The sequence below is a fragment of the Carettochelys insculpta genome, chromosome 8 (assembly GCF_033958435.1).
Source record: "Carettochelys insculpta isolate YL-2023 chromosome 8, ASM3395843v1, whole genome shotgun sequence".
Classification (NCBI taxonomy): Eukaryota; Metazoa; Chordata; order Testudines; family Carettochelyidae; genus Carettochelys; species Carettochelys insculpta.
This window is the reverse complement of record NC_134144.1, coordinates 1,496,589-1,523,780: the sequence shown is the minus strand read 5'-3', so window position 1 is coordinate 1,523,780 and position 27,192 is coordinate 1,496,589. Positions and strand designations below refer to the sequence as shown.

Genomic DNA, 27,192 nt, shown 5'->3' with positions numbered 1-27,192 from the left:
AGGGGCTCTGGGAGGGAGTTTGGGTGCAGGAGGGGGATTCAGGCTGGGGCAGAGCCTTGGGGCACAGGAGGAAGTTGGGTGAGGGCTCTGGGAGGGAGTTTGGGTGCAGGAGGGGGATGAGATGCAGGTTCCAGCCCAGAGGCACTTACCAGAGGCAGCACGGCACGGCACAAGCTGCCTGGTGGGGAAGACGCCGGGGGCACAAGCATTGCCCACAGGCCCCACTCGCCAGGCCGCGGCTCAGACACCAGCGTCGGTCGGTGGCTCTGGCTGCTTCCTTGCCGATGCGGCAGTCAGCGCAGGGCCCTGGGCAGTCTGTGGCTCGCTGGGTGAACGTATTTCAGAAGCTGCCTCAGGTTCCAGAGCCCAGTGCCCGGCACGCGGCAGCTGGCTGGCGGAGTCCGAGGGGCAGCAGCTTTCCTGGGGAAAGCTGCACGGGGGGGGTGGACAGACACCTTGGAACACACCTTTGCCTCCTGGGCAGGGCTCGGGCGGTGCTGGCAGCTAGAGAATTGCAGAAGTCTCTCTGGGGGGCCAGGGCTCTGCATATCCCTTCCAATCCCTTGCTTCCCGCGGTTCGGCCCGCCACACCCAGCGCACGGCAGGCTGGCGTCTGCGCCCTTTAGGAAATAGGTTTTAAAATGATTAGTTTTTGCCAGATAGGGCCCCTTTCGTGGGCAAAGGGGTCAGATCCCCGGCAAAGCTGTTCTGCTGATGACTAGCATGGCTCTCTGCTCCCTTTTAGCTTCTCTGGGGCCCTCCTGACTAACAGAGAAACCCACATGCAAAGCTCAGGTGTCAGGCAAAGACCTCCCAGGAACAGAGCTGACCCCAAGCTCTCGATTCCAGCAGCTGGCCAGGTACCAGATCCTGCACAAACAGCCGGGTTTCTCTCCCGAGGCCTGGGGTGAAACCAAGCCCCCGTAACAACTCTTGCGTGCCTCTCGCTTTTCACTGCCTGCCTCAGGAGCAGCTGGTTGGCAATCCAGCAGATAACCTCGACAGGAGCAGGCAAGCGCACGCCTGCGAACCCGAGGGCGCAGCCGAAACAAGCCGGTGTAAAGCAGCACTCCTGGGGGGCCATTGTTAAACAAGCCGCTCCGCCAGCCGCGGCTGGCTCCCAAGCGCTGCCTTGGCTCCCGTTCCTTCAGCCCGGTCTGCAGACCTGCGCAAGCCTTGTGCCCATTCCCCCCTTTTCAGAGGAAAAGCCGGGGCCGGCAGTCTGACTCCCACCCTGCTCCTCCTAGCTCACTCTGGGGCCAGATTCTGCCAGCGGGACTTGCACAGGACTGCACCTGGAGGCTCACTCCCGAGCACGACTTTGCGCAGGGAAGCCAAAGCACGCAGCGTGTAAGTGCTTGCAGAGGGGCCCTGGGCTCGTGTCTCAGGCAGGCAGTGACTAGCACAGCCCAGCACTACTGCCTTCCCCAAGGCGGCGCAGAGACGGTCCCAGCCGGCCCAGATGACGGTGGAGCCAGAGGTTTCTATTTGGAACGCACCTGTCCTACTGGAGAGCGGGGAGCAGCTGGGCCCCGAGACCGGACGGCCACAAGGATCAGTGCAGCACATACAGCCCAGGGCCTTTCGCAGCCGGTCTGCCCTGCCCAGCCCCCAGCCGGGCTCCCAAGCCATTCATGAATCCGTTCCACAGCCCTTGGAGCCCGCTTGGCCGCGGAGGCAGAGCAGTGAGATGTGCCCAGCCAGAACCTCTCCCTCCCGCCGCCGGCCTGTCCCACACAAAGAGCACAGGGCGCGGCTCTCCGGCAAGGGCCTCCGTGTTCAGGCTTCTTAAGCTTAGGGCGACTCCAGGCCCCACTCGCTCAGCTAATGCGCGTGGAAAGGGTTCTCTGCCCAGCTGGCCTGCAAACCGAGGGCGCAAGGACAAGCTCACCATAACCACTGCAAATCCACCCACAGGGCAAGCCTGCACCCACTCCTGCAGGAGAGAGCACACGGGTGTCACAGCGGGCAGCCCCCAGCAGCTCTCTGCGCGCAGGATGCACGAGGCGGCCCAGAAGCCACCACCCCCAGAGCACAGCAGGCTCCGGAGGGCAGTCAGGAGTCAGCAGGTCCAGCCCCATGCGCACCGGGGCAGGTCCCTGGGGGAAGACGGGGCCGTTTGTGCAGAGCTGCCTTCAAGCAATGGGAGCAGGGCTCACGTCACACCAGACAACCACAACAACGCCCAGAGAGAACTGAGCCCTGCTCGCAGGAGAACCCCTCCCCACACACACACGCTGTGACCGGGCTGGGGGGCCGTGTGCGGTGCTCTCACCCCCAGGCGCCAGCCATCTCCCCTGCACCCAGTGGCAGATTCCCGGCCAATGGGAGTGCAGAGCCAGTGCTTGGGGTGCCGGCAGCATGCAGAGCCCCTTGGCCCCCACCTAGGAGCCGGACCTGCTGGTGGCTTCCGGGGCGCAGCACGGTGCCTGGACAGGTGGGGACTAGTCTGCCCGGGCCCCACAGCACGTGCAAGTGGGCTTTAAACGGCTGCCAGGGCCCCTTTCCAATCAGGTGTGTCGGGATGCCAGAACTGGACGCCAGCAACAAGAAACCCTGCCCTGTCCATGCAGCCACATCCTGCCGTCCGCCTTGGCAAGGAGCTCGGCTGACTCACCGGCCACGCCACCATTCCCCTGCAAATCTGCCAGTGCCCAAACTCCACTGCCCAGGGAGGGCCATGGGGAGGCTGCACCCGGAGCAGGCCTGCTCCCAGCACCTTAGGCAGACATGTTTCTTCAGAGTGACCAGCCTCTGGCCACAGATTGATCCTGAGAGCGTGACACCCCACAAGCCGTCATCTCACTCCCCAGCACCCCCAGCTGACAAAGACCATTCACATGCAGGCACGTACTCATCCTTCCAGGGGAAGGGAAAGGTCTGGGGGGCAGAACAGCTGACAAGAGTTCTGTTCAGGGCAAACAAAGGAAACAGCAACAAAACACGCAGCCCTGCTCGGAACACTTGGCATGCTCTCTCGCCAGCGTGGCTCCCAGCCCAGGACTTGTGGGCCTTCTGCCTGCGGGCACGGCCCATGGGGGGCTCGGAAGCCAAGCTTTGGTGCTTCACACTTTGCCCAAAGGGCTGTATCAAGTTGCGCGCACAATCAAACGGAGCCGGGCAATAGCGAGCTGGTCTGAACAGTGAAGTAAGAACTGCACAATGGGATTTACTCTCAGCTACCACAACACAACAGTTAGTAACTCGTTGGTAGAACTCTCACCTCCCATGAGTGTGGGTAAAAGTAAGATCTCACATGCAGAACGCCAGCCTCACCCCTGCTAGCCCAACCACTGAGCCCGAGGGAATCTCCTCCCAGTGCCGAAGGCCCCCAACACTTTAAAGGCACCGCACAGGAGTGGTCAGGTACCCAGTTACAACACACCACCCAGCACCTTCACTCAATGAACGCTTGCTGCTAGACCGGGCTGAGCAAAGGAACGTGCCTGAGGGGTTCTGCCAACAGCCGTGTGGCATATGTGCCAAGCAATACTTACCTACTCGACTCGGGGCTGGTTGGGTACCACAAAAAGCACCAGATAAACGATTTAGCCCTTACCAGGAAAGCCCACCACCCGCCATCTCTTCCCAGTCCTTTCTGCCATCTACTGGATCCGGGCGCAGCACATCCTCGGTCTGCCCCACAATCGCTCTCCACCTCGTGTTTCCAGTCCACTGCACTGAGGGGCTGGAAGGTCTCCCCATCCATATTAACATCCAGTCCTTTCTGGAGTCCTCTTACGCTCTTGGTCTCGGACATCTTTGGCAGCGAGTACTGAGAGTTTGTTATGCAGATGTAAACTACTACTTCTTCTACCCCAGAAAGGAGAGGCTGAGTTCCACTCTGAAGCATGACTAGACTGTGAGGGATTTACACACGTGAATGTTCTTCTTTACCATACAATAGCTAACCCTTTGCTAATACATCTGGAACTGTTAGTCGCAAGAGCTTGTGGCAGAGAGTTCCACAGGTTGCTTGTTGTGTCACTGTCTCTACGCTGTCCAAGCAGAGCCTCCATGCCCCCGGCTTTAGTTCACTCTAAACCCCAGGCCCCAGGTTTGCCGTGGACCGTACGAAAGGCACCTGGACATCGCAATGAGTATACAACACCTACCCATGAGGGGGGACAGAACCAATTTTGTGACGCTCCTCTCTAAATCCAAGAGACTGAACAGCACCTACTTTCCCAAGCTGTCCGGGGAGCGCCTCTCGCCTGAGACTGTCCAGGGTCATAGACACAAACCATATGCTAGGAAATGTTCACCTCTGCGGCATTCCCAAGTGTCAGACATGCCCCAAGTTCATTCAGTGCTTTGCTAATCCCATAGCCCCAGGCCCCACTCTGTGTCTGCTATTTAATCTTTGAAGTCTCCTTTATCTTTCTCAACTTCCAGCTTCAATTCTCTTCTCGGTAAATTATCAAACCACTAAAATAAACAGCGCACACTCTGCGACCGCTCACATGCAACGTTTATGTGATGTAGCAGGGGATACGTGGGGGGGGGGAGGCGGCTCACACAGGGTGTGGGGCTCCTGCCGAGGGTAACAGAGGACTAGGTGACACCTCTGGACTGCAGGCAAAGGGGGAGGTGGAGCCTGAGAGGTTTGAATTGGAACTGGGAGTTGGAAGCAGTGAGTCTGGGCTGGGCAAGAGAGACAAATGAGGGGCAAGGCCCCGGCTCTGGGGGTCCCCTCAAAGCCTCCTCTCCCCAGAATGGATTGGACTGGCTGTCTCTGATGACAAGTATCAGAGAGGTGGCCGTGTTGGTCTGTATCTTCGAGAACAAGAAGTCCTGTGGCACCTTATAGACTAACAGATATTTTGGAGCATGAGCTTTCGCGGGCAGAGACCTGCTTCGTCAGACGCATGCACCAGTTGGAGATGCTGGAAACACTCACATGCATCTGATGAAGTGAGTCTTTGCCCACAAAAGCTTATGCCCCAAAATATCTGTTAGTCTATTAGGTGCCACAGGACTTCTTGCTGTCTCTGGATTCCTGCACTGACTCCTCTGTATGGCCCTGTCCCCTGTTGGCTAATAAACCCGCTGTTCTCCTGCCAAGTGAGACTCACTCCTGCCTATGGATGGGGTGCAGAGCCTGGGGACCCCTGAACCCCACCACACTGGTGTCAGCAGTGGGATGTACTGCACCCTAAGGATGGAGCATCCAGCAGTAAGTAGCTGGGGCCCAGGAGGAAGAAGGGGGGCCAGCGTGACCCAGGTGTGCTGACAGGCAGTGAGGTGCAGTTCCCTGAAGCAGAGGGGCCTGTGGCTGAACCTGAACAACTGTGGTCGTGGTCCTCGAGAGGGGGGTGTCACACCCGAGGAGGGGTTAACTCCTGGGAGTCTGTTGGAGTCGGCCCCAGAAGGCAGACGGGCCAAGGGCCTAACCCCCAGCAACGAGTGACCCGTGAGGAGGCTGACACGCTGCATGAGTTCTTCCCAAGAGACTGGTCGTGGTCCTTGAGAGTTGGGTGTCACACCCAAGGAGGGGTTACTCCTGGATGTCCATTGGAATGGATCCCAGAAGGTGGAGGGGCCAAGGACCTGACCCCCGGGAACAAGTGACTCACAAAGAGTCTGTCATACTGAAGGAGTTCTTCCAGGAACTGTGGGGTGCAGCTGCAGTGGACTGTGAGTCTGCAACCACGCTCAGCAACTGCTCTGTGATGTCTGGAAACTGGATTGAGATTAAAGGATGGTAACAACAGAGAAAGAGAGCGGCAGCATGAACGCGCAATGGCAGAGCTGAGGGCTAAGGAGACTCCTGCAGAGGTGAGCCAAGATGGGGGCAGGGAACCCTGGACTGCATGGAGCTCTGCCACAGCTCAAGGAGGGAAGGAGCGATTCCAACCCAGTGTCTACTAGCGGCCAGGACAGGCGTGCAAAGAGTTTTCCAGGCCTGGGCTGAGGAAGGTGCCTGTGTGTCTGGGCAGGAAGGCAGCTTGTCCACTGGGAATGGCACGTTGTCTGTGTGAGAAGCTGCCTCACCTTCTGGGCGTGTCGGAGATCAGCCGGGGCGCTGGGACAGAGGAGAGAGTGCCTCCGATTGTCTGTCTGTGCTGAACTGTAACAATAGGCCTGGGGAGAGAGCAGAGCCGGCATTTGGAGAAGGTGCCAAGGAGGAAACTAGCCCATTGTCTGAGGGAGACAACCCCCAGCCTGGGGTGGCTGGAGAGGGAACCACCAGGAAAGAGCATTCCAGGTGGGACTCTGAATCCAGCCACAGGTGCTGGAACCAGGGAATGGCTCTGGGATGGGCAGTGGCATCCCTGGTAAGGATCCTTGGTGCAAGGAAGGTGCTTCTGCTTCTGCGGACGCTAGCTCTTTGCCGAGCCTATGGTGACAGGATCCCAGAGTTGGATCTGAGTGCGGCTGAAGCCCAGAAGGAATTGGTTGTGCTCAAGGGAGTAGGGCCCCTGTAAAGCCAGATGGAGGTCAACTGTTTGGGTGCATCCACACTTGCATTCCTTTTGAAAGAGGTATGCAAATGAGGTAAATCAAAATGCAAATGAGGTATAAATTTGTATATTTGGCACCTCATTTGCATATTCTAATTTCAAAAGAGCTTCTTTCGAAAGAATGCCAGTGTAGACGCTGCTCTTTCAAAAGGAAACCCAGATTTGAAAGAACGCTTCTTCCCATTAGATAATAAAAAGGGAAAAAGGACTTTCAAAGATGGGTTTACTTTTGAAAGAGCAGCATCTACACCGGCTTTCTTCCTTCGAAAGACGCTCTTTCAAAATTAGAATATACAAGTGAGGTGCCAAATATGCAAATTTACACCTCATTTGCATACCTCTTTCGAAAGAGGAATGCAAGGGTAGCTGCACCCTTTGAGGGAAGTGCTGAGGAAGGGGCTCCCCCTGGAAGTTTCACTGAGCAGTCTGTGGTAACTGCAGGCAATGGGAGCAAGGTAAACAAGAGTGATCAGGAAAGTTGCTCGGCTGCAGAAAGCAGCAGTTTGCTTGCGGAGAAGTTTCTTTCAGCTCCTGTTGACCAGGACCTGCCTGGGTGCGAAACCACTGGCTGTGCTGTGCAAGAGTCTGGATCAGGCAGTGTAAAGGTGTCTCAGGTGGTCCATGTAAAGTGAAAGCTTTAAGGGAGTGAGCAGCCCTGTGATAACCAAGTGACTGGGTGTACGTACAGGGAGCGTGGTCCTGAGGCAGGTCGCTTGCAGGAGAGCGCCAGCAATTCCTCATCTCCAGATTCTGGGAACACTTGTATTCTCATAATGGACTCCACTTCTGATTCCATGGAGAGGCAGAAGTGGGAGGTGGAAGGAGAAAGAAGCTGGGGGACTGGTGGGCCAGTAAGGGATAAACAGGGATTCCTTCATGTGGATTCTGCATCTGGGACTCACAAAACAAGTTTCAGAAAGCAGGAGGTGGTGGTCTTCCTGAGGACCTGCGATGGCCTAGCTCTTGTTAGACGGGCGGGCACACCCAGAGAGATCAAAACAAAAAGCAGTCAAGTAGCACTTTAAAGACTAACAAAATAGTTTATTAGGTGAGCTTTCTTGGGACAGACCCACTTCTTCAGACCATAGCCAGACTAGAACAGACTCAGTATTTAAGACACAGAGAACCAAAAACAGTAAGCAAGGAGGACAAATCAGAAAAAGATAATCAAGGTGAGCAAATCAGAGAGTGGGGGGGGGGGGGGAAGATCAAGAATTAGATTGAGCCAAGTATGCAGACAAGCCCCTATAGTGACTCAGAAAGTTCCCATCACAATTTAAACCATGTGTTAATGTGCCGAATTTGAATATAAATGTCAATTCGTCCGCTTCCCCTTCTACAAAGGAGCTATAATCTCTTTTCAGTAACACACATACCTTGAGGTCATTGACAGAATGCCCCATTCCATTAAAATGTTTACTACCTGGTTTGTGGATCTGGAGTGTTTTGATGTCTGTTTTGTGCCCGTTGACCCTTTGTCTAAGGGAGTTAGAAGTCTGTCCAATATACAAAGCATCTGGGCACTGTTGGCACATGATGTCGTATATGATGTTAGTAGAGGAGCATGAGAAAGTGCCCGTGATTCTGTGAGTAACCTGGTTAGGTCTAGTGATGGTATTTCCAGAGAAGATATGTGGACAAAGCTGGCAGCGGGCTTCGTTGCAGGGAAAGGTTCCAGGACTGGTGTTCCTGTGGTATAGACTGTGGCTGTTAGTGAGGATCCTCATGAGGTTGGGAGATTGTCTGTAGGAGAGAACAGGCATGTCACGCAGGGCCTTCTGGAGTGTAGCATCCTGATTAAGGATAGGTTGTAGGTCTTTAATAATTCGTTGCAGTGGTCTGAGTTGGGGGCTGTAGGTGATGACCAGTGGTGTTCTGTTCTTGGCTTTTTTGGGCCGATCTTGGCATAGCTGGTCTCTGGGTATTCGTCTGGCCCTGTCGATTTGTTTTTTCACTTCTCCTGGTGGGTAATTCAGGTTTATGAATATTTGGTAAAGTTCTTGTAGTTTTTGGTCTCTGTCAGTTGGATCAGAGCAAATGCGATTGTATCTGAGAGCTTGACTGTAAACAATGGATCTAGTCACGTGTGCAGGATGGAAGCTAGAAGGGTGTAGATAAGTATAGCGATCAGTAGGTTTTCGGCATAGTGTGGTACTGATCAGGCCATCCTTGATTAGCACTGTAGTGTCCAGGAAATGTATCTCTTGCTTGTTGTAATCGAGGCATAAGTTGATGGTGGGGTGTAGATTGTTAAAGTCTCTGTACCATGGGTCCAAATCATAAGGATGTCATCAATGTATCTTAAGTAGAGGAGGCGTAATAGGGGACAAGAGCTGAGGAATCGTTGTTCCAGGTCAGCCATAAATATATTAGCATATTGTGGGGCCATGCGGGTGCCCATAGCAGTTCCACTAATCTGGAGGTACAAGTTGTCCCCAAATCGGAAATGATTGTGCGTGAGGACAAAGTAACAGAGGTCAGACACCAGATTGGCTGTGGTGGCATCAGGGATGGAACACCCTGTTCTTGACCATCCCCCCCACCCCTCCACTCTCTGATTTGCTCACCTTGATTATCTTTTTCTGATTTGTCCTCCTTGCTTACTGTTTTTGGTTCTCTGTGCCTTAAATACAGAGTCTGTTCTGGTCTGGCTATGGTCTGAAGAAGCGGGTCTGTCTCACAAAAGCTCACCTAATAAACTATTTTGCTAGTCTTTAAAGTGCTACTTGACTGCTTTTTGTTTTGACAATTGCAGTGGGTTTGTTCTTGTTACTCATGCTGACTGCTGTAACCAATGGGTGCTGCTACCAGAAGCTGTAGGATTGTACCACATACTGAACATTTGGAAAGAACCTGTAATGTGTTGACACTGATGTACAAGCATGAATTGTATATTGACAGAGTTTGTAATTCTGAAATGTCACCGTTGTTCCCTATAGCCAGTCTTGCAACCTCTCACGTGACAAGGTTCCATACTGCGTGGTATGGAAGGGGAAACTGAGGCACAAACCCATGTTGGTCTGGCTAAATGCCAAGAGTGGAAAGCTTTTGTACCTCCACTTACTGGACAGCGACTGAATTCCAAACATTTGCTGGAGCAGCTGTGTGGGCTGGTGGGTGGGCAGACAGGGCAGGGCCCAGACCAGAGAAGAACTGTTTGATCTGCTGGTGCTACAGCAGCTGTATGGGCTCTGCCTGCCCGACTTGAGAACGTGGCTGATGGACCAGAGGCCGAAGCAGGAAGACCAACCAATCAACCCAAGAGAACCAACGGGTCTTGTCTGGCTGCATCACATGAAAGGGGCCAATACCAACCTCCTGATGTGGAGCCTCCCCTGGCAGGATTATGACATGGAGGTGGTGCACTTCAAGGGGAGCACTGAGGGTACAGCCGATGTCCTATCACGAGAGGAGGGCCCCGAACTTCCCCAGGTCACTGGCTGAGTGACCCCACTCGGTTCGGTCTGAAGCTGGGGAGAGATGTGATGTAGTGGGAGATAGGTGTGTGTATGGCTCACAGAGGGTAGGGGGCTCACTGAGGCGCCCAGGTGACACCTCTGGACTGCAGACAAAGCAGGAGGTGGAGCCTGAGGGGTTTGAACTGGAACTGGGAGTTGGAAGCAGTGAGTCTGGGCTGGGAGAGAGAGAGACAAAGGAGGGGGCAAGGCCCCGGCTCCGGGGCCCCCTCAGGGCTTCCTCTCCCCAACATGGGGACCCTGAACCCCATGACAGCTGCTGTCAGCGGTGGGATGACGTGACAGCTCACACTGGGGAATCACTGAAGAACAGGAATTAAATGGTGCAAGAACCTCCGCTGATTAAACTGCACCCAGCACCCAAGCCAGAATACCGCCCAGTGCCACTCCAGGGCGGACTAGGGAGGCTCCCGCTCCCTGGGGCACAGGGCTGCCTGGGGAGCACCCTGCAGCTCGGCTCCAGGCTCTCAGTAACCCCCGCCTGGCCCTTCAGCCCCTCTCCTTGCCCAGCAGGACGAGGGAGTTTTGTCCCCCAGCTCTGCACACCGAGAGCTGCTGACACAACTGGCACACACACACCACCGCCCCACACGCCAGCCGCACTGCCGCAGTCGGGCAACCCCCTCCACCCACAGCCGCCCCCCTCGGCAACCCGGCCACACGCAGTGGCTCAGACACAGAGCTCCCCCCACCGACCGGACCGACCAGCCCTGGGGTGCCTCCACATGTCGCAGCCTGCCACGCTCCCTACCACGCCGCACACCACCAGCCTGCAGTGCCGCGGCACCGCTGACGCTGGGCCGGGGGCGCCCGGGAGGGTTACGTGCCAGCAGCCCCATGCACAGAGCACAGCAGGGTCACACGACCTGTCTGCATGCTGCTCCCAGGCCAGGCCAGGCCAGGCACCTGCTGCTCCAAGCAGCCCACACGACCGACGCCGCTCTCGCTCCCGGCAGAGCAGACCAAGGGGGCTTTCGCCGAGGCTCACCAGTACCAGCCCAGCGGCAGCACCCTCCTCCATAGCCACCTGTCCGCTCTGCGCTGTGCTGCGTGAGCAAAGCACGGCTGCTCAGCCCCTGCCGAAAGGCAACGCCTTCCACCTGCCTCCAGCAAGGCCCCGGGCTCGCAGCCGGGGCTCTGGAAAGCAGAGGGCTGGAGGACAGAGGAAGAAAAGGGCCATTTCCTTCCCAGACGCCCTCAGCCCAGGTCCAGGTCCGGCCTTGTGCCCCATCAGGCCAGAGACAGGAAGAGACCCCGGCAAGGGGGCAGGCAGCAGCGGCTCCTGGTTAGCTCCGCACAGAGCAGGGACGCGGCTCAGGACTGTAAAATGCACCTGGAGGGGAGGGGATGAGACGTCCTCTTGCCTCCATCAAGCTGAAAGTTTTCCTAGGGCCATCGACTCTTTCCAGCCCTGGAAGCAAACCTTCCACGCACACACCCTGGGGCCTCCCTGAGTCTGCAGGCAGCCTGCTCCAGCGCCTCAGCCGCTGCTCTAACTCGCCCACCCCCGGCACGGTGCAAAGCGCACAAAGCCCAGCCGGGAGCAGGTGAAGGGCAGCGTGCGCTGCAGTCCGGGGACAGCGCAGAGCAGCGGCAAAGGGAGGCAGAGCTCCTCCTCCTTGGGCAGGACTCCAAAGGGGCAGCCGGGAAAGAAGCAGAGCGGCACGCATGCACACATCCCGGTTCCAACGCCTGGGCCACGGCTGTCGGCGCCAGCGTGTGACTCCTCAGGCTCAGCTGCCGGCGCAGCTGCCTGGGACAGACAGGACCCTCTGCTGTGGGCAGGCCGTGCAGAGAGGGCATGGCGGGGTGACTGGACCTAGAACCCTCCTCAGTTCCTGGGCGTACAGGCCTGAGGTACATTCTTCAAGCCCTGGCAATACCAGGCTAGATCCTCCCCTGGCCGATCTCCATCAAAGTCAACCGAGCTGGCTGACCGACACCCACGGAGGCCCTGGCCACAGCCTCTGCCAGGAGAGCAGAGCGCTGCAAGGCACACCCGACCACTAGCTCTTCCGTCTTGAAACTGCTGGGCTTTCCGCTTCTGTTTCTTGGCTGACTAACAGGGAAGAAAGACACAAGCTGGATGCGATTGGTTTTGTGCTGTGCTTATGTGGTGGTGGACCTCAGCCAAGCACAGCAGAGGAGTTAGTTAAGACACTGTTCTAAGACAAAGAGAACATATAGGAAAGGAGGGAGGCAGCACAGGAAGGAACACTGGAGCGGACTGGAAAGAAAAAGGAAAGACATCGTTCAGCACACACACAGCCTTCTATGTTCCTGTGCAATTTTCATGCAGAAAATCTGCCCTGGCTTCTGGGTGTAACAGAGACCCTACCTGGGAATATTTGGAAGACATTTCTTCCCGGGTAGGAAAGGAGAAAACAGCCAGTGTAAGCAGTGCAAGGAGGAGAGGCAGCCTTAATCGCAAGAATGAACCACCATAAGGAAAACTGCTTATTGGAAGAATGTGACACAGATGAAGACCTGGGCATGGCTGAGTGGATCCACTGGCTAGTAACGTAAATAATTCACTGTGCAATGCATCATTCAAGACTCTCTCCAGGCCTTTTAGCATAAGTGTGATGGGACAAGTAAATTCCCACGCTGTCAGCTGTGTTGGATGTTGCTAGAAAAGAAAAAACAGTTTAGCTTAGCTAATCCTTCTGGCTTGTTTACTTAGTTAACTAGGTTTGGATGGTACCACCCAAGTATCCAGTATAGTTAGGCAGAGTGGCCAGCTGCCATGGAGAGCTGTCTGTCTTATTTTAATATCACATAATACACCTCCTTATTGGGGAATGTCCTGGCCCCAGACCCTTTTGGTGATGCCACAAGCCTAGTCCCTATTTTACGTCAGCACAACTCAGCTTTTACAAGGGAAGCCTGTTCTGTACTTGTTCTCTGAAAACCCAGAAATGCCAGGGAGTTCAAAGGGGCTTACTCCAAACGAAGGGCCCTCTGAGCACAGTCAGCCTGGGCTTCCTCGGAGCTTGATTTGGGATGATTTAAACTGCCATTGATTTAAGTCATTTTGCCCTGCTCAGGGGATGGCTTTCCCTTACGACACTCACATAACAGACACACTTGGGCAGAGCGCTGCTCTTAATGGCTCCACCCTTCTGCACCCCCCAGTGCAAACGTTTTGGGGGCAGGGGAGAAGATGTTCTCCCAGCTGCTTTACAGCGCAGACTTCCTACTTTCACAGGTGCTGACCCAACTGCTCATTAGAGCTCTGGCTCCTGAGGGCTGGGTGCAAGCCAGCAAGGTCACCTGGCCTGCCTGGAGTTTTGCCACTTCTGCCAGACAATCCCATGGAGGCGGAGGAGGAGACAGGATGAAGGTGCAGAGCTGAAGTCAGGAGAAACGAGCTGTACTCATGACCACCAAAGACAAGCTGTAGGTTGGATCTGGGTAAGACCCTTAAATCCTCCATGCCTCAGTTTCCCCACCTGTAAACATGCGCACCTGCTCCTGCCTCCCTGGGGCAGCACAAGCCTTAGTACTGGGGATACCGTGTGCTTTTCCTCCGCGAGCGAGCCGAGAGCTACCGGACAATAGCAGAACAAACCGCTCTGTAGAGCACCAGCCCCATCCGTACAACAGCTGCTCCCCGCGCTGCGCCGGGAGTCTGACACCACACTGGGCAGGGCTCATGAAGCATGCAGCATCCGCAGCTGGAAGGTACTGGCACACACTGACGTACGACTGCCTTCTCAACTCCATGCCTTCCCTCCCCGCGCTGGGTCAGAAGAGGCACCTTTCCGGAGCATGAGAACCACAGCAGTGATTCAGGCCTGGGCTCAGGAATGCACATATCCAAGGACGCCTTCTGCTGGGCCAGTGTCCAAACGCACACGCCACATTGCCCAGCACCACCTCTCCGGTGTGGGAGGAAGTTTTTGTTTCAATCTGGGCCGGACAGACAGAGGCAGGTCCTGGATGTTCCTCTGCACCACAACAGGGAATTTCCAGCAGCACGGGCACACATCCCAGCAGCACGCCCTCGCACAGGGGCTGCGAGATGCTCAGGGCGCACTGCACAGGGCAGGAGGCTCTCAGGCAGGAAGCATTTTGTCTCCCAGGGAAGGTACCTACTGCAGCTGCGAACATTCCCTGCTGACGGACCACTGGGGATTCCAAGTGTCAGCCGCGATGAATTCCACCTCCTGCAGCCAGGACTTGGGAGCTAGGCTGGGAGGGCTCAGGGAGACAGAGAACACGCTCCAGGCAGCTTACTGCTTACATTGCTCAGAGGAGGCTTTCCAGACTCAAGCTGTCAGCTCCAGGCCCCATTCCGAGGCTTTCCAACAACCCCCAGCAGCACCACGCTCGTCACCAGAAGCAGTTCCCCACAGACCTGGGCACAGCAACTCTAAGCAGCACTAAGCCTAACCGAAACAGCAGCTGCAAAGCCCTCTGACTGCTGTCCGGCACTGCAACATACCTCTCAAGAGCCACGGGTCCTCAGAACGCCTGGCCAGAGCACTGACTGCCCAGAGAAACCTGGCGAGGGCAGCGCTCTCCAAGGAACACAGAGGACAAAAGACAAACACCCTCTCACCTGCGGGGCACCACTTCACAACACAATCCCTGCGGATCTGGCCCCTCTGTCCTCCGCCTCAAAGGGAACCAGCACAACGCACGTACGAGGTGAAGCTGGGAGCATCTAGACACTGAACACAGGCCCTGGATTTACGTCACTACAACAATCGGTGACCTCGACTCTCCCATACGTCCCAGGAGCGCAGCAGTGTTCACGGGCACTTCAACTTGGATGGGATATTACAAGCTGCGTGAATGCCTAACGCTCAGCAATCTGCTCCCCCTTGTCTTCAGCCATCACACACTGCGCCCCTCCCACCGGAGGCCATGAAGCATAGTGTACAAGCCCGTTTCCCTACACAACGCCGCCTCCAGCCCAGTTCCCTGTGCCCCAGCTGTGACAACGTACAGAGTAACACTGAAACCACCACGCCAAGCCCCAGAACCGGCCCACTCCCACCACTCTGCATTTGGGATATCACCTTCCACAACCCCACATTTCAATTCTGAGCCACCCTCGTCCGCACCACCCTTACTAACCAATCAGTGCTAAACAGTTCAATCCTACAACAGGAAACTAACACTCCCCCTCCCGCTGAGCTCTTAGGTTCTCAAAAGTGCCACAATAATCAAACAGGCCACAGACCAAAAGTAAAGCACCATTCTTTGTACCCCGCCTGGCAGAACCCGGACACTGGCACATGGGAGAGGGAGACCCGCACAGACTGCAGGAAGGTGAGCTGCCCAATAGCTTCTGAGAGCTGCCTGGGCCTCTAGCAGAGGCCTCGGGTGCTCCCAAGACCAGTAAACAGAATTACAGAGCAAGCCCCAGGAAGAGACCAAGTAGAGGAGGACACATCAATTTGACATCTCCCGTCCGGAGACAGGCTGTTAACCAGGCCAGCCCTATGCTGAGGGCACAGCAAAGCTGACAGCATGCTGCAACTGACAGATTTCAGAACAACCCAACAGGTTTTCCTCTGCCACGAATATAACACTTTACCAGCACACAGGAGCACATGCCAATTCATACTTGGGTGGCCAGAAGCAAAAGAATATGTAAGATAAGGACAAGAGATGCAGATCTATTACAGGTTCGACCTCCCCAGTCCAGCACTCTCGGGACCCACAGACCATGGGAGGTCAATTTGTCCAGCAGCATTACCAACACTTTCACAGCTGACTGGGCTCCAAGAAGACCTTTAGGGTAAATTACAGCTAAATAACAGCACAGAACACCAAGAGCCAGGACTGGTGGCCGGAAACAAACTTTATGGGACCAAGGAAAACTTGGTCACACCCATGATAAGTGGCTGTCCAGCAAACAACAATCACACTGGACTATGGATGTTGCTGGATGAGAGGGGTTCAACCTGTAATCTAAAAACCAGAAGCCCATTTCCGAGGCATCCATTAAATACGCTGCACGCACACACTTGGGCGAGTGTTCAGATACTGACCTGATGCATGTCCACCCTTTAGGATGTATTCTTAGCACACTTTTGGTCACCTCCCTGTGCCAGTTATGCATCGTGCTGCCTGAACGCCATGACTGAAGTAACTCTCAGACCGCCCAGCCCTTTCCATTGCCAAACAGCACTATGGCTGATAACAGAGGGACTTCGTTTCCAGTAAAACCGTGAGAAGAGTGCCTCGCAGGAAAGATGTCTGCCTATGTGCTGACCCGCTCCCACTGAAATGTCTCAGGACCCCTTCAGGAACCACTGGATTTACCTCATTTAGCAACAAGCAACCACAACAACTATGTCCAAAATGCAAACTAGGCTAGTAAATGAGATAAACACAAACCACCAATGGACATCAGCTACACCTGTCTCCAGGAATGGCCTATCGCACGTGCATTTGGCACAACTGGAACTCAGACCTCCCATACATATCTGAAGACCTTGTAATAGAGCACATCCAAAATCCAGACAGGGAAGTGGCATTCGCAAGGGACAGAGAACCTTCCAGCTCACCGGCATGCTACAGAACAAACAGCCCAGCCCAGCAACGAAAGGCAGGCAGAGCAACCTGCAGCCCTCTGAGGCTGAGCTGAACGCATTCATGGGCCGAAGAACTAGCTTCCAAACCCTTTGTGGTGCACTGCACAGGAAATGAGGGCAGACAGCCACTGAGGGCCTGCAGTATCTAAGCAGCCAACTCCAGGGCCAGCGTGGAGACATGGGAGCAGTTTGCAGGTGTTTGGAAAGAAAGGGGCCATTGCTCCTTGCATGGCGAGTGATTCTCTCCCACCAGCAGTGCAGGAAGCTGGAGAGGAGGGGCCTGGGAACAGTCAGAGCAGACCAACGATTCGCCCAGACCAGCGTCCTACTCACCCCACGGACTAACTGCCACCAGCGGGAGGCTACCAACCCTTTGACATGCACAGCTGCACGATGTACTAGGAAGGAAAGGTTCCCACCGAACTCGTGCCCTGAAAAAGGAAAGGGGACCACTCTCACACTGGGGTCCAATTCAGGAGGCTCTCTGCTCTGCTAGACACCTCACTTAATCCCGTTTGTTTCCTGTCCGAAGCTATCTACCTCAATAACATGCACCAAGGAGTTCCGCAGAGTTACTGTCTGTTGACAAAGGAACCCCTGAGTACCCTGTATCTCACAAGCCCTCCTGGCTAACACCAAATGCTCAGGGCCATAGGAAGAAGAGGAGTCTGTAGCTTGTGGGTGGCAGAGTCAGACACAGCCTGGATGGTTTCTGAGATACCCAGGATTAAAACAGTCCCTGGCCCCAGATGTCAGCAGTGCTATTTTGAAGCAGCTCCTTAAATAGCATATCCTGGACCTTGTACAAGACTAACTGGCTGTCTCTGGAGAGCTAGGGCTGGCATTTCATCTCCATGGCGGGGTGAAGGCTAAAGGCACCCAGCGAGCAAAGGGAGCATCATACACCCAACCTAACTCATATTTTAGGTGGGCTCCTGACAGCGTTCAGACAACCTGTAATCAGCTCGCGCGTAGTTTCTCTGCTTACCTGCCAAAGGGTATGTTCGCTTCCCTTTCCAAACGATGCCAGACACGCATCCAAAGACTGCTGCAGGGAGTCAACGCACATGCGTGTGTGATATAAACAGGACACACACGTCCACACCCATAGAAAGGAGCTGGAAATGGCAGAACCTCTTTGGTCAGCTTGTACTGACGACAGGCCTGGGAGACACAGCTCAGACCTGGCTCTGAGGCACGCTGTGCCGAGCCGAGAGGTGTTCGGAAGGGAGCCAGCCTCTATTCCTGGCTCTACCTGTGGAGGTCAGGAAAGCTGGTCGTCTCTTTGGTAACGTACACCTTGTTCAAACAGCCGCCCAGGGTCTGTACCTGCTACCGCGCCCTGCACCTAGCACGGTGCAGCGCGAGCTGAAAGATACCATAGTTCTCACCCACAAAGCGCCCTTTGACGAGAAATAAGTTAGAAAACCAGCCGCCTTTCGTCTCACACTCACGGCGCCCACCTGGGGGACTTACCACCAGCAGGCTGGTGCGCCCTGCACCTCACCCCCCACAGCTACACACAGACAGTCTCGGATGCTGTCTCCGCTCATTTACCAGGTTCCGCCCTCCACGCCCTCAGGGGGATGGCCCTTCGTCTTCATCCTGCACTGACTTAGGCCACGTGAAATGCCTGTGTCAGGGGGAAGCCCACAGCTGCCAGCTCTGTGGTTCTGGGAGATATTGCAGCCGGTCCTCGCGATGGTGCCCAGGCCTGAGTCGCCTCGCTCTGCCCCGGCCACCAGGAGTGGGGCCCGGCTTGTGCTCCTGGGGGTGCCACCCACGCCCTCTCCTCAAGACTAGGCTAGACCCTGCTGTGCCTGGCAAGGGATGGCAGAACAAGCTCCCCAGAGACCACACATACGGGGACACAGCACGACCGGCGGCTGGGTCTCAGCTTGTGCAGCTCAGTAGACATGTTGAAATCTGGCGCTGTTACGTCTGTGCAGTCACATGTACAAACCGATTAATAAAGTTTATACGTTCTGCAGACTTTCCTCACACGCCAAAAGGGGTTGGGCTTTTCCCCCCCATACGCATGTGACTGAAATTCCCGCCAACTTGGATTACGTTAGACAGGTGGGGGGCCCTGGCTAATCACAGGGATGAAAAGTGGGGCCTGACATAAAGCATTTGCTCCCCTGACCTACAAAGTCTTGTCTCAGCACAGAGCAAAGGTGGCCTCCTTGCCTTGGCCCCCACAGCGCACCGCCTGTACCCAGAGGCAGGACACTCCCACCCCCAGGCTGATTCCAGTGATGTCACACCCCCCGCTGACTTTGCATGCAAGCGATTCAATTGTGCTCACTTACAATGCTTAACTGACAGGCCTGAAAGAGAGGCGGACAGAAAACCTGTTTTTCAGCTCTGCCTCAGCCTGTAAAATGCACAGCTGGGTACTGTGGACGGGGGTTAGCTAACCGCTAACCAGCGAAAACCTTAGGAATCCTCCAGGAACGGATAGCTGCAGAGCTGGCAAGCGCCCTGGTGCCGCTGCACAGATCCCCTGGCATGCCCACACCGAGAACACCGCACGCCGCGCTGGTCGGCCCACTTCAGGAGAGAGGCCCCAGAAACAGAAAAGGCACGAGGGATGGGCCAGCTTCCCTATGAGAGGCTAAAATGATGGGGACTGTACAGCCTGGGAAAGAGACTACACTAAGGGGAGACAGGAGAGAGGGCTAGAAAAAAAATCACAGAGAAAGTGAATATGGAAGTGCTCATTATTTGTCCACAACACAAGAACCAGGGGTCACCCAATGAAACTAACTGGCAGCAGGCTGACAGAGCTATCACAGGCAGTAACTCTTCACGCAGTGCTCAGTCAACCTGGGGAACTAGCTGCAGAGGACGTGTTGGGCTGGCCACACACGTAACTGGGTTCAAAAGAGAATCAGTCAAGTTCCTAGAGGACGGGCCCAGCAATGGCTGGGCAGGGATACAACTCGGGGGCCTAGGCATACCTAGCTTCCGACTGCCAGCAGCATGGACAGGGTGATGGAGGGTGGGGTCACTTGATGACTGCCTGTTCCACGCACTCCCTCTGAGCACCCAGAGCAAGCTGCAGTCAGAAGCCAGGAAACTGGGCTAGAAGGAGCATTGGTCTGATTCAGCACAGCCACTCTCAGCCATCATATCTTCACAGTATTAACGCCCAGTGCCACCTTGGCTTTTACGTCACACCTCCTGCGAAGCAGAGTCAGGATTTGCTTGTAATCCCCCGGCCAGTCGTGCTGCAGGGTTCCTGGGCCACCGCTGTCAGAGAAACGTACGAATCTCACTCTATTGAACTCATCCAGAAAAGCCAAGGAACCACCTGAGTTCCAACACCTTTCCTTTCCTACAAAAAGAGCCCGGCTGAGACCTGTCCTGGGCACTGAATGCCTGTGCGGGGGAGATGCTTGGCAGCAGAGGGCCACCCTCTAATCTAGCACAGAGAGGCAAAACAAGTGCCAACAGCTGAAATTAGGTACACCTGGATTCAACCGAGGCAACTGAGCAATGAACAGGTAAACGGCAGCTGCTCCATCACTCCAAGTCCTTAAGTCCAGATCGGCCAGCTTTCAGAAAAGACTGCCATTGCTCACCCAGAGCTCGTGGGCTTGAGGCAGAGGTCATGGGCCGAGGTCTGCTGGCTTGTGCTATGCCAGAAGCCAAACGACAGAGTCTTACCAGGCACTGGCATCCATGGAAGCTGTCCGCCCCCTTCCCTGCTCTGTTTGGGTCCCCACCTTCCGTGGGCCCGTCCCTACTCTGGGCAGGAAGCCAGGCTGCCACCACAGCCAGAGGAAGAACATGCCAGATGAGAGAGGACTGGGAGTCAAGGCGCCAAGCTCCTTAGGGGCTCGTGGTCTCATGCACCATCCCTGCACCTGTGTCTCGCTGCACCAAGGCCCAAACCCAGTGACCCGCGTGGATTGCAGTCCGGGATGGGGCGCCCGCCCCAGCACGCTGAGCTATTCCCAGAGCAATGTGCTTCCTGAAGCCCTAAGGCCACATTCCAGCTCTGGCTCTGGCTTTCCCACCCATTCACAGGGGGTGCTGCTCCTTGCTCCAGCAGACAGTTGCTTTCCTACTCTCCTTCCACTACCACCCACCGCCCCCCCTCTAACGTGGGGCTGCTAGCTCACCCCGACACCCTGTGCTCACAGGCTTCCCACTCATGCTACTCTAAGCACAAGTGTGGCCGGCAGGCTGAGAAGACAGAAGCTGAAAGCAGACGCTGTTTTCTTGTGGATGAAGGGTGTCAACAGAAACCGATGGTTTTTTAACCCTTTGAAAGCAACCGGCCCTGGTGTGTCATCTGTTATTTCCATTCAGCACTGGGACAGGCCCCAAGCAATCTGTGCTTTCTGCATCACCGTCTGCTCTACCCACAGCGTGTTCTGCTTCTGTAACCCCCTTGCAGAAGAAAACTGAGCGACCAAATGAGGCCGGGCTCCGGCCAGGGGCTCCCTGCTCCGGCTCTCAGTTTGCCAGAACAAGACCACGCAGGCTCACTGTAGAGTTCACAGGAGAAGGTGCTGGGTGGCTTTGATTGATGAAGGGGACGCAGCCAACTTAAAGCCACCTGATGCTTTGGCACCAAAGTGTTTTACTCTCACTCATTCCATGCAGCTCTGAAGGTTACCATTGTGGAAGGGAGAAAGGGCAGAGAACCAGACCCCCTCCCAGTGACTGCATGTCTCGGCCCTTTACCCTCAGCCAGCCTCGTGGTCTGCCCTAGGCCAGTCAGTGAGGCTCAGACTGAGCTCAGGAGCACAAGTGGCTGTTTAAATCAGACAGCAAAGCCCTGTGTGATGGAATTAACCACCTATGGCACGAGCCAATCGGGGCGCACGCACTAAGGTATGAGCCAATCACAGAGGTCAGTTCCACAGCTGTGGCTTTCGGGGAACGTGCCTGCTATGAATCCCCAAGGCTGGAGTACAACTGCCCCAGACCTCCCACATGGGTCTCTCACAGGCTGCGCGATAATGCAGGAACCCATGACTGTAAGCAACAGTTGCACCAGGGGTGCGAGGCACAGGCAGCGGCAGCAACCAGCACTCTGCTCACTTACAGTCACCCTTTCCAAGTGGTCAGCCAGCCTCTGAAGGCCTGCACCCCACAACAGGGGGTTCTGTCCCATTGCACTGGCCAGAACTGCCCCAGCGGGAAGGGCCAGCCACAGACAGGGCCACACGTAGGACCGAAGCAGGCAGTGGAGCTGAGGCCCTGCTGGAAGGGGAAAGCATTTCCCTGCGGGGGCAAAGCCCTATCCTGCGCTGGCAACGCAACCCGACTACAGCTGCCACGGCAGCTGTGAGCCAACCAGAAAAGCCAGGGCTGAAAGTGGGGAGTTTGTGCTGGTGCAGAGCAGGGCAAACACCCCCTTTGCAACTGCAGCTTTCTGTGCCTGCGTGCCAGGTCTGCACAAGGCAGCTCCAGTGATGGTAGGAGGGGGACCAGGCCTCCGCCCTGCCTGGAGAGAAGACAAGGCTTCCCCCTAGAGGGGGCAGACCTTGCAGGCTGCTGCTGCTCATTCACGCAGTGAGCGAGAGAACCAGGCAAGAGAGGGTGGGGAGCAAGGTGCCTGCTGAGGGGACCTGGTGGCCCCAGGAACAGGAAAGGCCTAGGAGGGAGGGGAGGGAGTGATTCCCATGGGAGCCCAGCCTGCACCTGGCTCAAGCACTGGGTCTCATCGTCTTCCAGAGGCTTGTTTTCTTTCCAACGCCTGAGGCACACGGAGCCCCGGCAGTCAGGGGCCCAGCACCCAGCAAGGGTAGGTTTGGGTCTCTTCCTACCAAAACACAGATAATTAAAGCCTGGACTACAAGGGATGAAAAGGAGAGTTCACGGACCCTACAGAAAGTCACCCAGCTCCTCCCATGGCATACTGGGGGGAAGGGCGCACCCGGTGCACTCACCCTACAATACCCTTTTCTTTTCCTAAGCCCAGCCTGGCGCTCAGAGACCTTTCACCCCACCCCACCGCGCCCCGGCTCCGCGGAGGTGCTGGGTGTGGGGGCTACCCGACCCCCCAGCACTGTGCCCTGCTCCGCGCAGAGCGACCCCCCTTCGCAGCTGGCTGGGGCGTTGCTGCCCCTCGGGGTGAGACCCGCCCACGGCGCCTGGCCCCCCGCGGGCGCTCCGCCTGCCCGGCCCGGAGTCCCAGGGCGTTGCCGCCGCCGCCGCCTGCCTGGCCCGGGGCTGCTCCTCCCGCCAGCGGCCCCGCTCCGCGCCGCCCTCTCCGCCCCGCCGCTTCGCACCCGCTGCCTGAGCGGCGCCACGTGCCGGCCGCCAGCCCCGGGGCGGGGCCGGGCCGAGCCGAGCCGGGCCGGGCCCGACCGGGCGTTGCACCCCGGCTCTGCAGAGCGCACGGCGGGAAGGCCCCGGGGGCAGGCGGGCTCCGCACCCGCCCGCCGCTGCCAGCCACCGGAGCGCTCCCGGGAGCCGCGGGCGGCAGTGCCCAACGCGGCCCCCACCCAAAGGCCCCCCGGGTCTGGCGCTGGGCCCCCGGCCCGGCTCCCCCACCGCAGCGCCGCCCGCGCCCCTCCCCGGGTCTGGCGCTGGGCCCCCGGCCCGGCTCCCCCCCGCAGCGCGCCGCGCCCCCCCTGGGTCTGGCGCTGGGCCCCCGGCCCGGCTCCCCCACCGCAGCGCCGCCCGCGCCCCCCCCCCCCCCCGGGTCTGGTGCTGGGCCCCCGGCCCGGCTCCCCCCCCCCCGCAGCGCCGCCCGCGCCCCCCCCCCCCGGGTCTGGTGCTGGGCCCCCGGCCCGGCTCCCCCCCGCAGCGCGCCGCGCCCCCCCCCCCGGGTCTGGTGCTGGGCCCCCGGCCCGGCTCCCCCCCGCAGCGCGCCGCGCCCCCCCCCCCCCCCGGGTCTGGTGCTGGGCCCCCGGCCGGCCGGTCCCTGGGCGAGAGGGGCTCCCCGGGACCACCAGCCCCGAGCCCCGGCGCGGACCCCCGCCCCGCCCTGCCCTGCCCTGCCCCTACCTGGCTCCGGGGCCGCGGCCGCCAGCAGGACGCAGAGCCCCAGCAGCAGCCGGGGCAGCCGCCGCGGGGGGCACCTGCGGGAGAGGGGGAGGGGGAGGTTAGCGCCGAGCCGTACCCGTACCCGTACCCGTACCCGTAACCCGCCCCGGCCCCGGCCCCGGCCCCGGCCCCGGCCGCTCACCTGGCGCGCATGGCGGGCTGGGCGCTGCGGCTCCGGCCGGGCTGCGCGGCGTGTGGCGGCCGGGCCGGGCAGGGCAGGGCTGGGCTGGGCTGGGCAGAGCCGGGAGGCGGCCGCGCGGTCCTAGCGCCGCCCCTCAGAGCCCCGCCCCCGTGTGTGTGACCCCGCCCCGGGCTGCGACCCTCCCTCCGCCCTTCGCTGTGCGCGAGCTGAGGCCCCGGGCATCGCTGCCCCACGTGTCTTTGCCCCTCACTGCCTGGGCTCCGGGCAGGCGCAGAGATGAGCCAGTGGAGGGCCCAGGCCCTCGGCCCCAGGCCGGGGGTCGCAGCACAGCCGCTGCCGCGGCTGCACCACTGCCCACGGTCACTGCAGACACTGCCTGGTGCTGCGGGCACTGCCTTGCCTACAGGCTCTACTACCAGGTGTGGGACCCTGGTGAGAGGGCCTCTGCAGAGAGGGTGCACAGCAGTGCGATGGCGACACGTCCCGGGTTCTGTACGGGAGCGCCTGTGAGTGGGCCCAGCCGGCAGGGGGAGAGGAGAGGACAGAGCTCCTTTCAAACGAGAGCTGCAAAGGCTCCCTTTGGAGAGTGCAGGTGCGCTGGCTAGAACAGGAACACGCCTCAGGCGCCCAGAAGCGATAGATGGCGCGTCCAGGGCCTGGGATGCTATTGCAGAATGCAGGGGACCCCTAGACTGACAGCCCCTGGCTGTGAAAGCTGGCCGGCCTTTCGTTTTCCTGGGGGGCACCGCTGGGGGAATGGGAACTGATATGGGTTTTATCAAACCTGGATTTTGCAATTGGAAAACCAGGCTCCCGCAAGGCCTAGGGCTGACCAAACATGAGAACTGCGGAGCCCAGGTGAATGCAATAGCTGGCTGGAAAACAGCAAGAAAAAGAGACACTACCAGCAAGTCTTCTTCTGTTTCTACATTTCTGTGACAGTCAGGTTCCAGACAGGTCAAAGGCAGAAGCAGGGCTCTGAATCCCAAGGGATATGCAATTGAAACAATGGGTTGTGTACAACAGATATCAAGTAAGGTCTCTTAGATAAGCTTGTCATGTTGTGCACCAAATGGTGGTTAGCAGCTGTGTTCACACAAGGGTTGCGAATTTCTGTATGCACAGCTGTAATGCGACTTGGTGCTGCTCCAGCTCGCTACAGGGAGGTGATACTAGCAGGCACAGCGGGGACCCCCTCCACAGCCAAGGCCCTAGCATTGTGCAACCCAGGAAAAGGTCAGACAAGATGAAAGTTAACAGGAAAACATTCAAACAACTTGAAAGTGAAAAGAAAATCCGAGTCATGGAGAACTTAGGGTGTTGTCTGCACTGACAGCGCTGTGGCACTTTGTGAAGATGATGCATGTGCTGATGGGAGAGTCTCTTCCATGGGCATAGGTACTCAGTCTATGACGAGGGGAGAAGCTTGTTTCTCCACACCCTAGCGAGACACAGTTATACATTTGGGAGTGTGGACTAGAGCTAAGAAAACAGTGGATCTTGCGCAGCCTGAATCAGCACGAGCCAATGAGAGAATGAGAGAGAGAGAGAGAGCTTTCTGAGACCAGGCTCTTGCATGCCTATAAACTTTGAGTCCTTCATCTTGAGGAAAGACTTGAAGTGGTAGCGCCAGTTCTTCACATCCACAGACCTACCAGAACAGACTCAATACATAAAGCACAGAGGTCCAAAAATTGTTATTAAGGTTGACAAATCAGAAAAATTATTGTCAAGGTTGTTTTGGTAGAATACAGACTAACACGGCTCTCTCTCTGTCACGTGGTCAAATTATGAAATTGAGTAGGATGTCTATTTTATCATCACTTCCTTTTTAAGGTGCTACAACTGCTGCCCAATGTCATCCTCACAATTTGAAAACAAGAGGTATTACTAAAAATTTTGGCAAAAAAACATCCAGTTTGCTGTACTATATTAGTTGCCTCAGAGAGAAGATCAGGATATCATAAACGTCATGGACTTAGAGTTTTCTCTAAATAATCATTCAGGAATATTCCCCAAGCTAATCAGGTTTACAGTTGGACAAGACCCGAAATCCAAAGAGGCTCAGAAAACCACTCCAAAAATGCAAAGTGCACATCTGCTGAAAGTCGCAATGAAATAACTGATTTCATGAAAAAGACGGCTTGTTGAAGATAACCAGTAAAATGGTGAGGGAGTGCCACATGCCACTCTGTTGATAACAAAGCCAAGAAGAGATTTACTGATCCTGCTCAACAGCACAGCCTCACTGCTGAAGACACCACACAACAGGTTCTGAAAGACCTGCAGGACTTAGGTCTTGACCCTCAAACTTCTTATCTTGCTTTGGTGGTGCCAGTGTTGTGTCAGAGAGCAAAGGAGGTGTACAAAGGCTCTCATGACAGAAACGACATTGGCAAATCCCTTGCACACTCTGCTCGACTCACCAGTTACCTTTGGTGGTCACCTGTGTGTGAGAAAGGAGCTCAGTAGTGGCAGATAGGTTCTCAAATTGTAAGTTTCTGTACAATTTTTTGCAGGAATGATATGAGTGCGGTGTACAAAGCCACCTGCAAAGACTCCAAACCAAGATGGACTGGTCACCTGGAAACCTTGGAAACATTGTGCTTGCATAATTTGGAGGCGATTGAAAGTCTTCAGCCAAACTTTGTGAGTGCGTACGGAGACTTGTCAGTTGAAGCCAGGGGACTGTTGGAAGTGACAGAACTACCCAAATTCCTGTCCCTAATTGAAGTTGTGACAGTGATTTTGCAAGTGTTGTTCCTGGGAGCAGTTACCTTCCAAAGGAACTAATGCACTTTGCTAAAAGAGCTGAACGGATGGCAGTTGTCTGTGGAAAACTAACAAAGGAGACAGACATTTGGAGATTTTTCTTCTCAGATACTTCATCCAACCACTCTGTCTGGAAAGATGCAGCTGATGAAGCATCAGCATGGAGATATATCACCAAATGAGCCAAAGTGTTTGCCCCAGAATTTGAAGATTCCACAGTCACTGAGAATATCCTATTCTGAGGTATAAATGAGCCTCGTGAATTACAAAGGAGATTTGCTGAGAAGAATTCCAAGTTGCACAATACCCTCTCAGCAATCATTTCCACCAGCTCTCCAGACTCCTGGAAACTGGAATGCTTTGACTGAAATGGCTGTATTGGAACCACTGGTAAGATACATTGCAAAGAAGTTGAAGACGTTCTAGATGCTGCTAAGGAAAAAAAGGAGGCTCTCATGTATTCTTGAAATATTTGTAGTGATCCTGTGGTTTGGAGCATCAGCTGCAACTTGTGAGAATTCCTGTTCTTGTCTGAAAGAGTTTTATCACACCAAAGGGTGAGTATGACTCACAGAAGGAAGAGGAATCAAATTCCCTTGCCATATGAAAGTGAGATGACTTCAGAACTGAGCCTGGCTGTCCTGGTAGAGGAACTGAGAGGCCATTTTCCAAGACTTCCACTTTAATTTCATGAACAATCTTCCCGTGACACCACACCTGCATGCTAAGATACACACTTCTATGTTTCTGACTCTGTGGGAGGGCCCAGGCACCAG

At 56.2% G+C, this 27,192-nt stretch overlaps 1 protein-coding gene across 1 annotated transcript in view; it reads right to left on the bottom strand.

Annotated features, from left to right (window-relative positions):
- Positions 1 to 23,719, bottom strand: part of COL18A1 (collagen type XVIII alpha 1 chain) — a 136,842-nt gene extending 113,123 nt beyond the window's left edge. The window contains exons 1-2 of the mRNA XM_075001984.1: positions 23,645 to 23,719; positions 23,464 to 23,537 (exon numbers count right to left, since the gene is read on the bottom strand). Of these exons, the coding sequence (XP_074858085.1) occupies positions 23,464 to 23,537; positions 23,645 to 23,655 (85 nt within the window). The 5' untranslated portion in view covers positions 23,656 to 23,719. The remainder of the gene's footprint in view (positions 1 to 23,463; positions 23,538 to 23,644) is intronic.
- Positions 23,720 to 27,192: the final 3,473 nt, after the last annotated feature.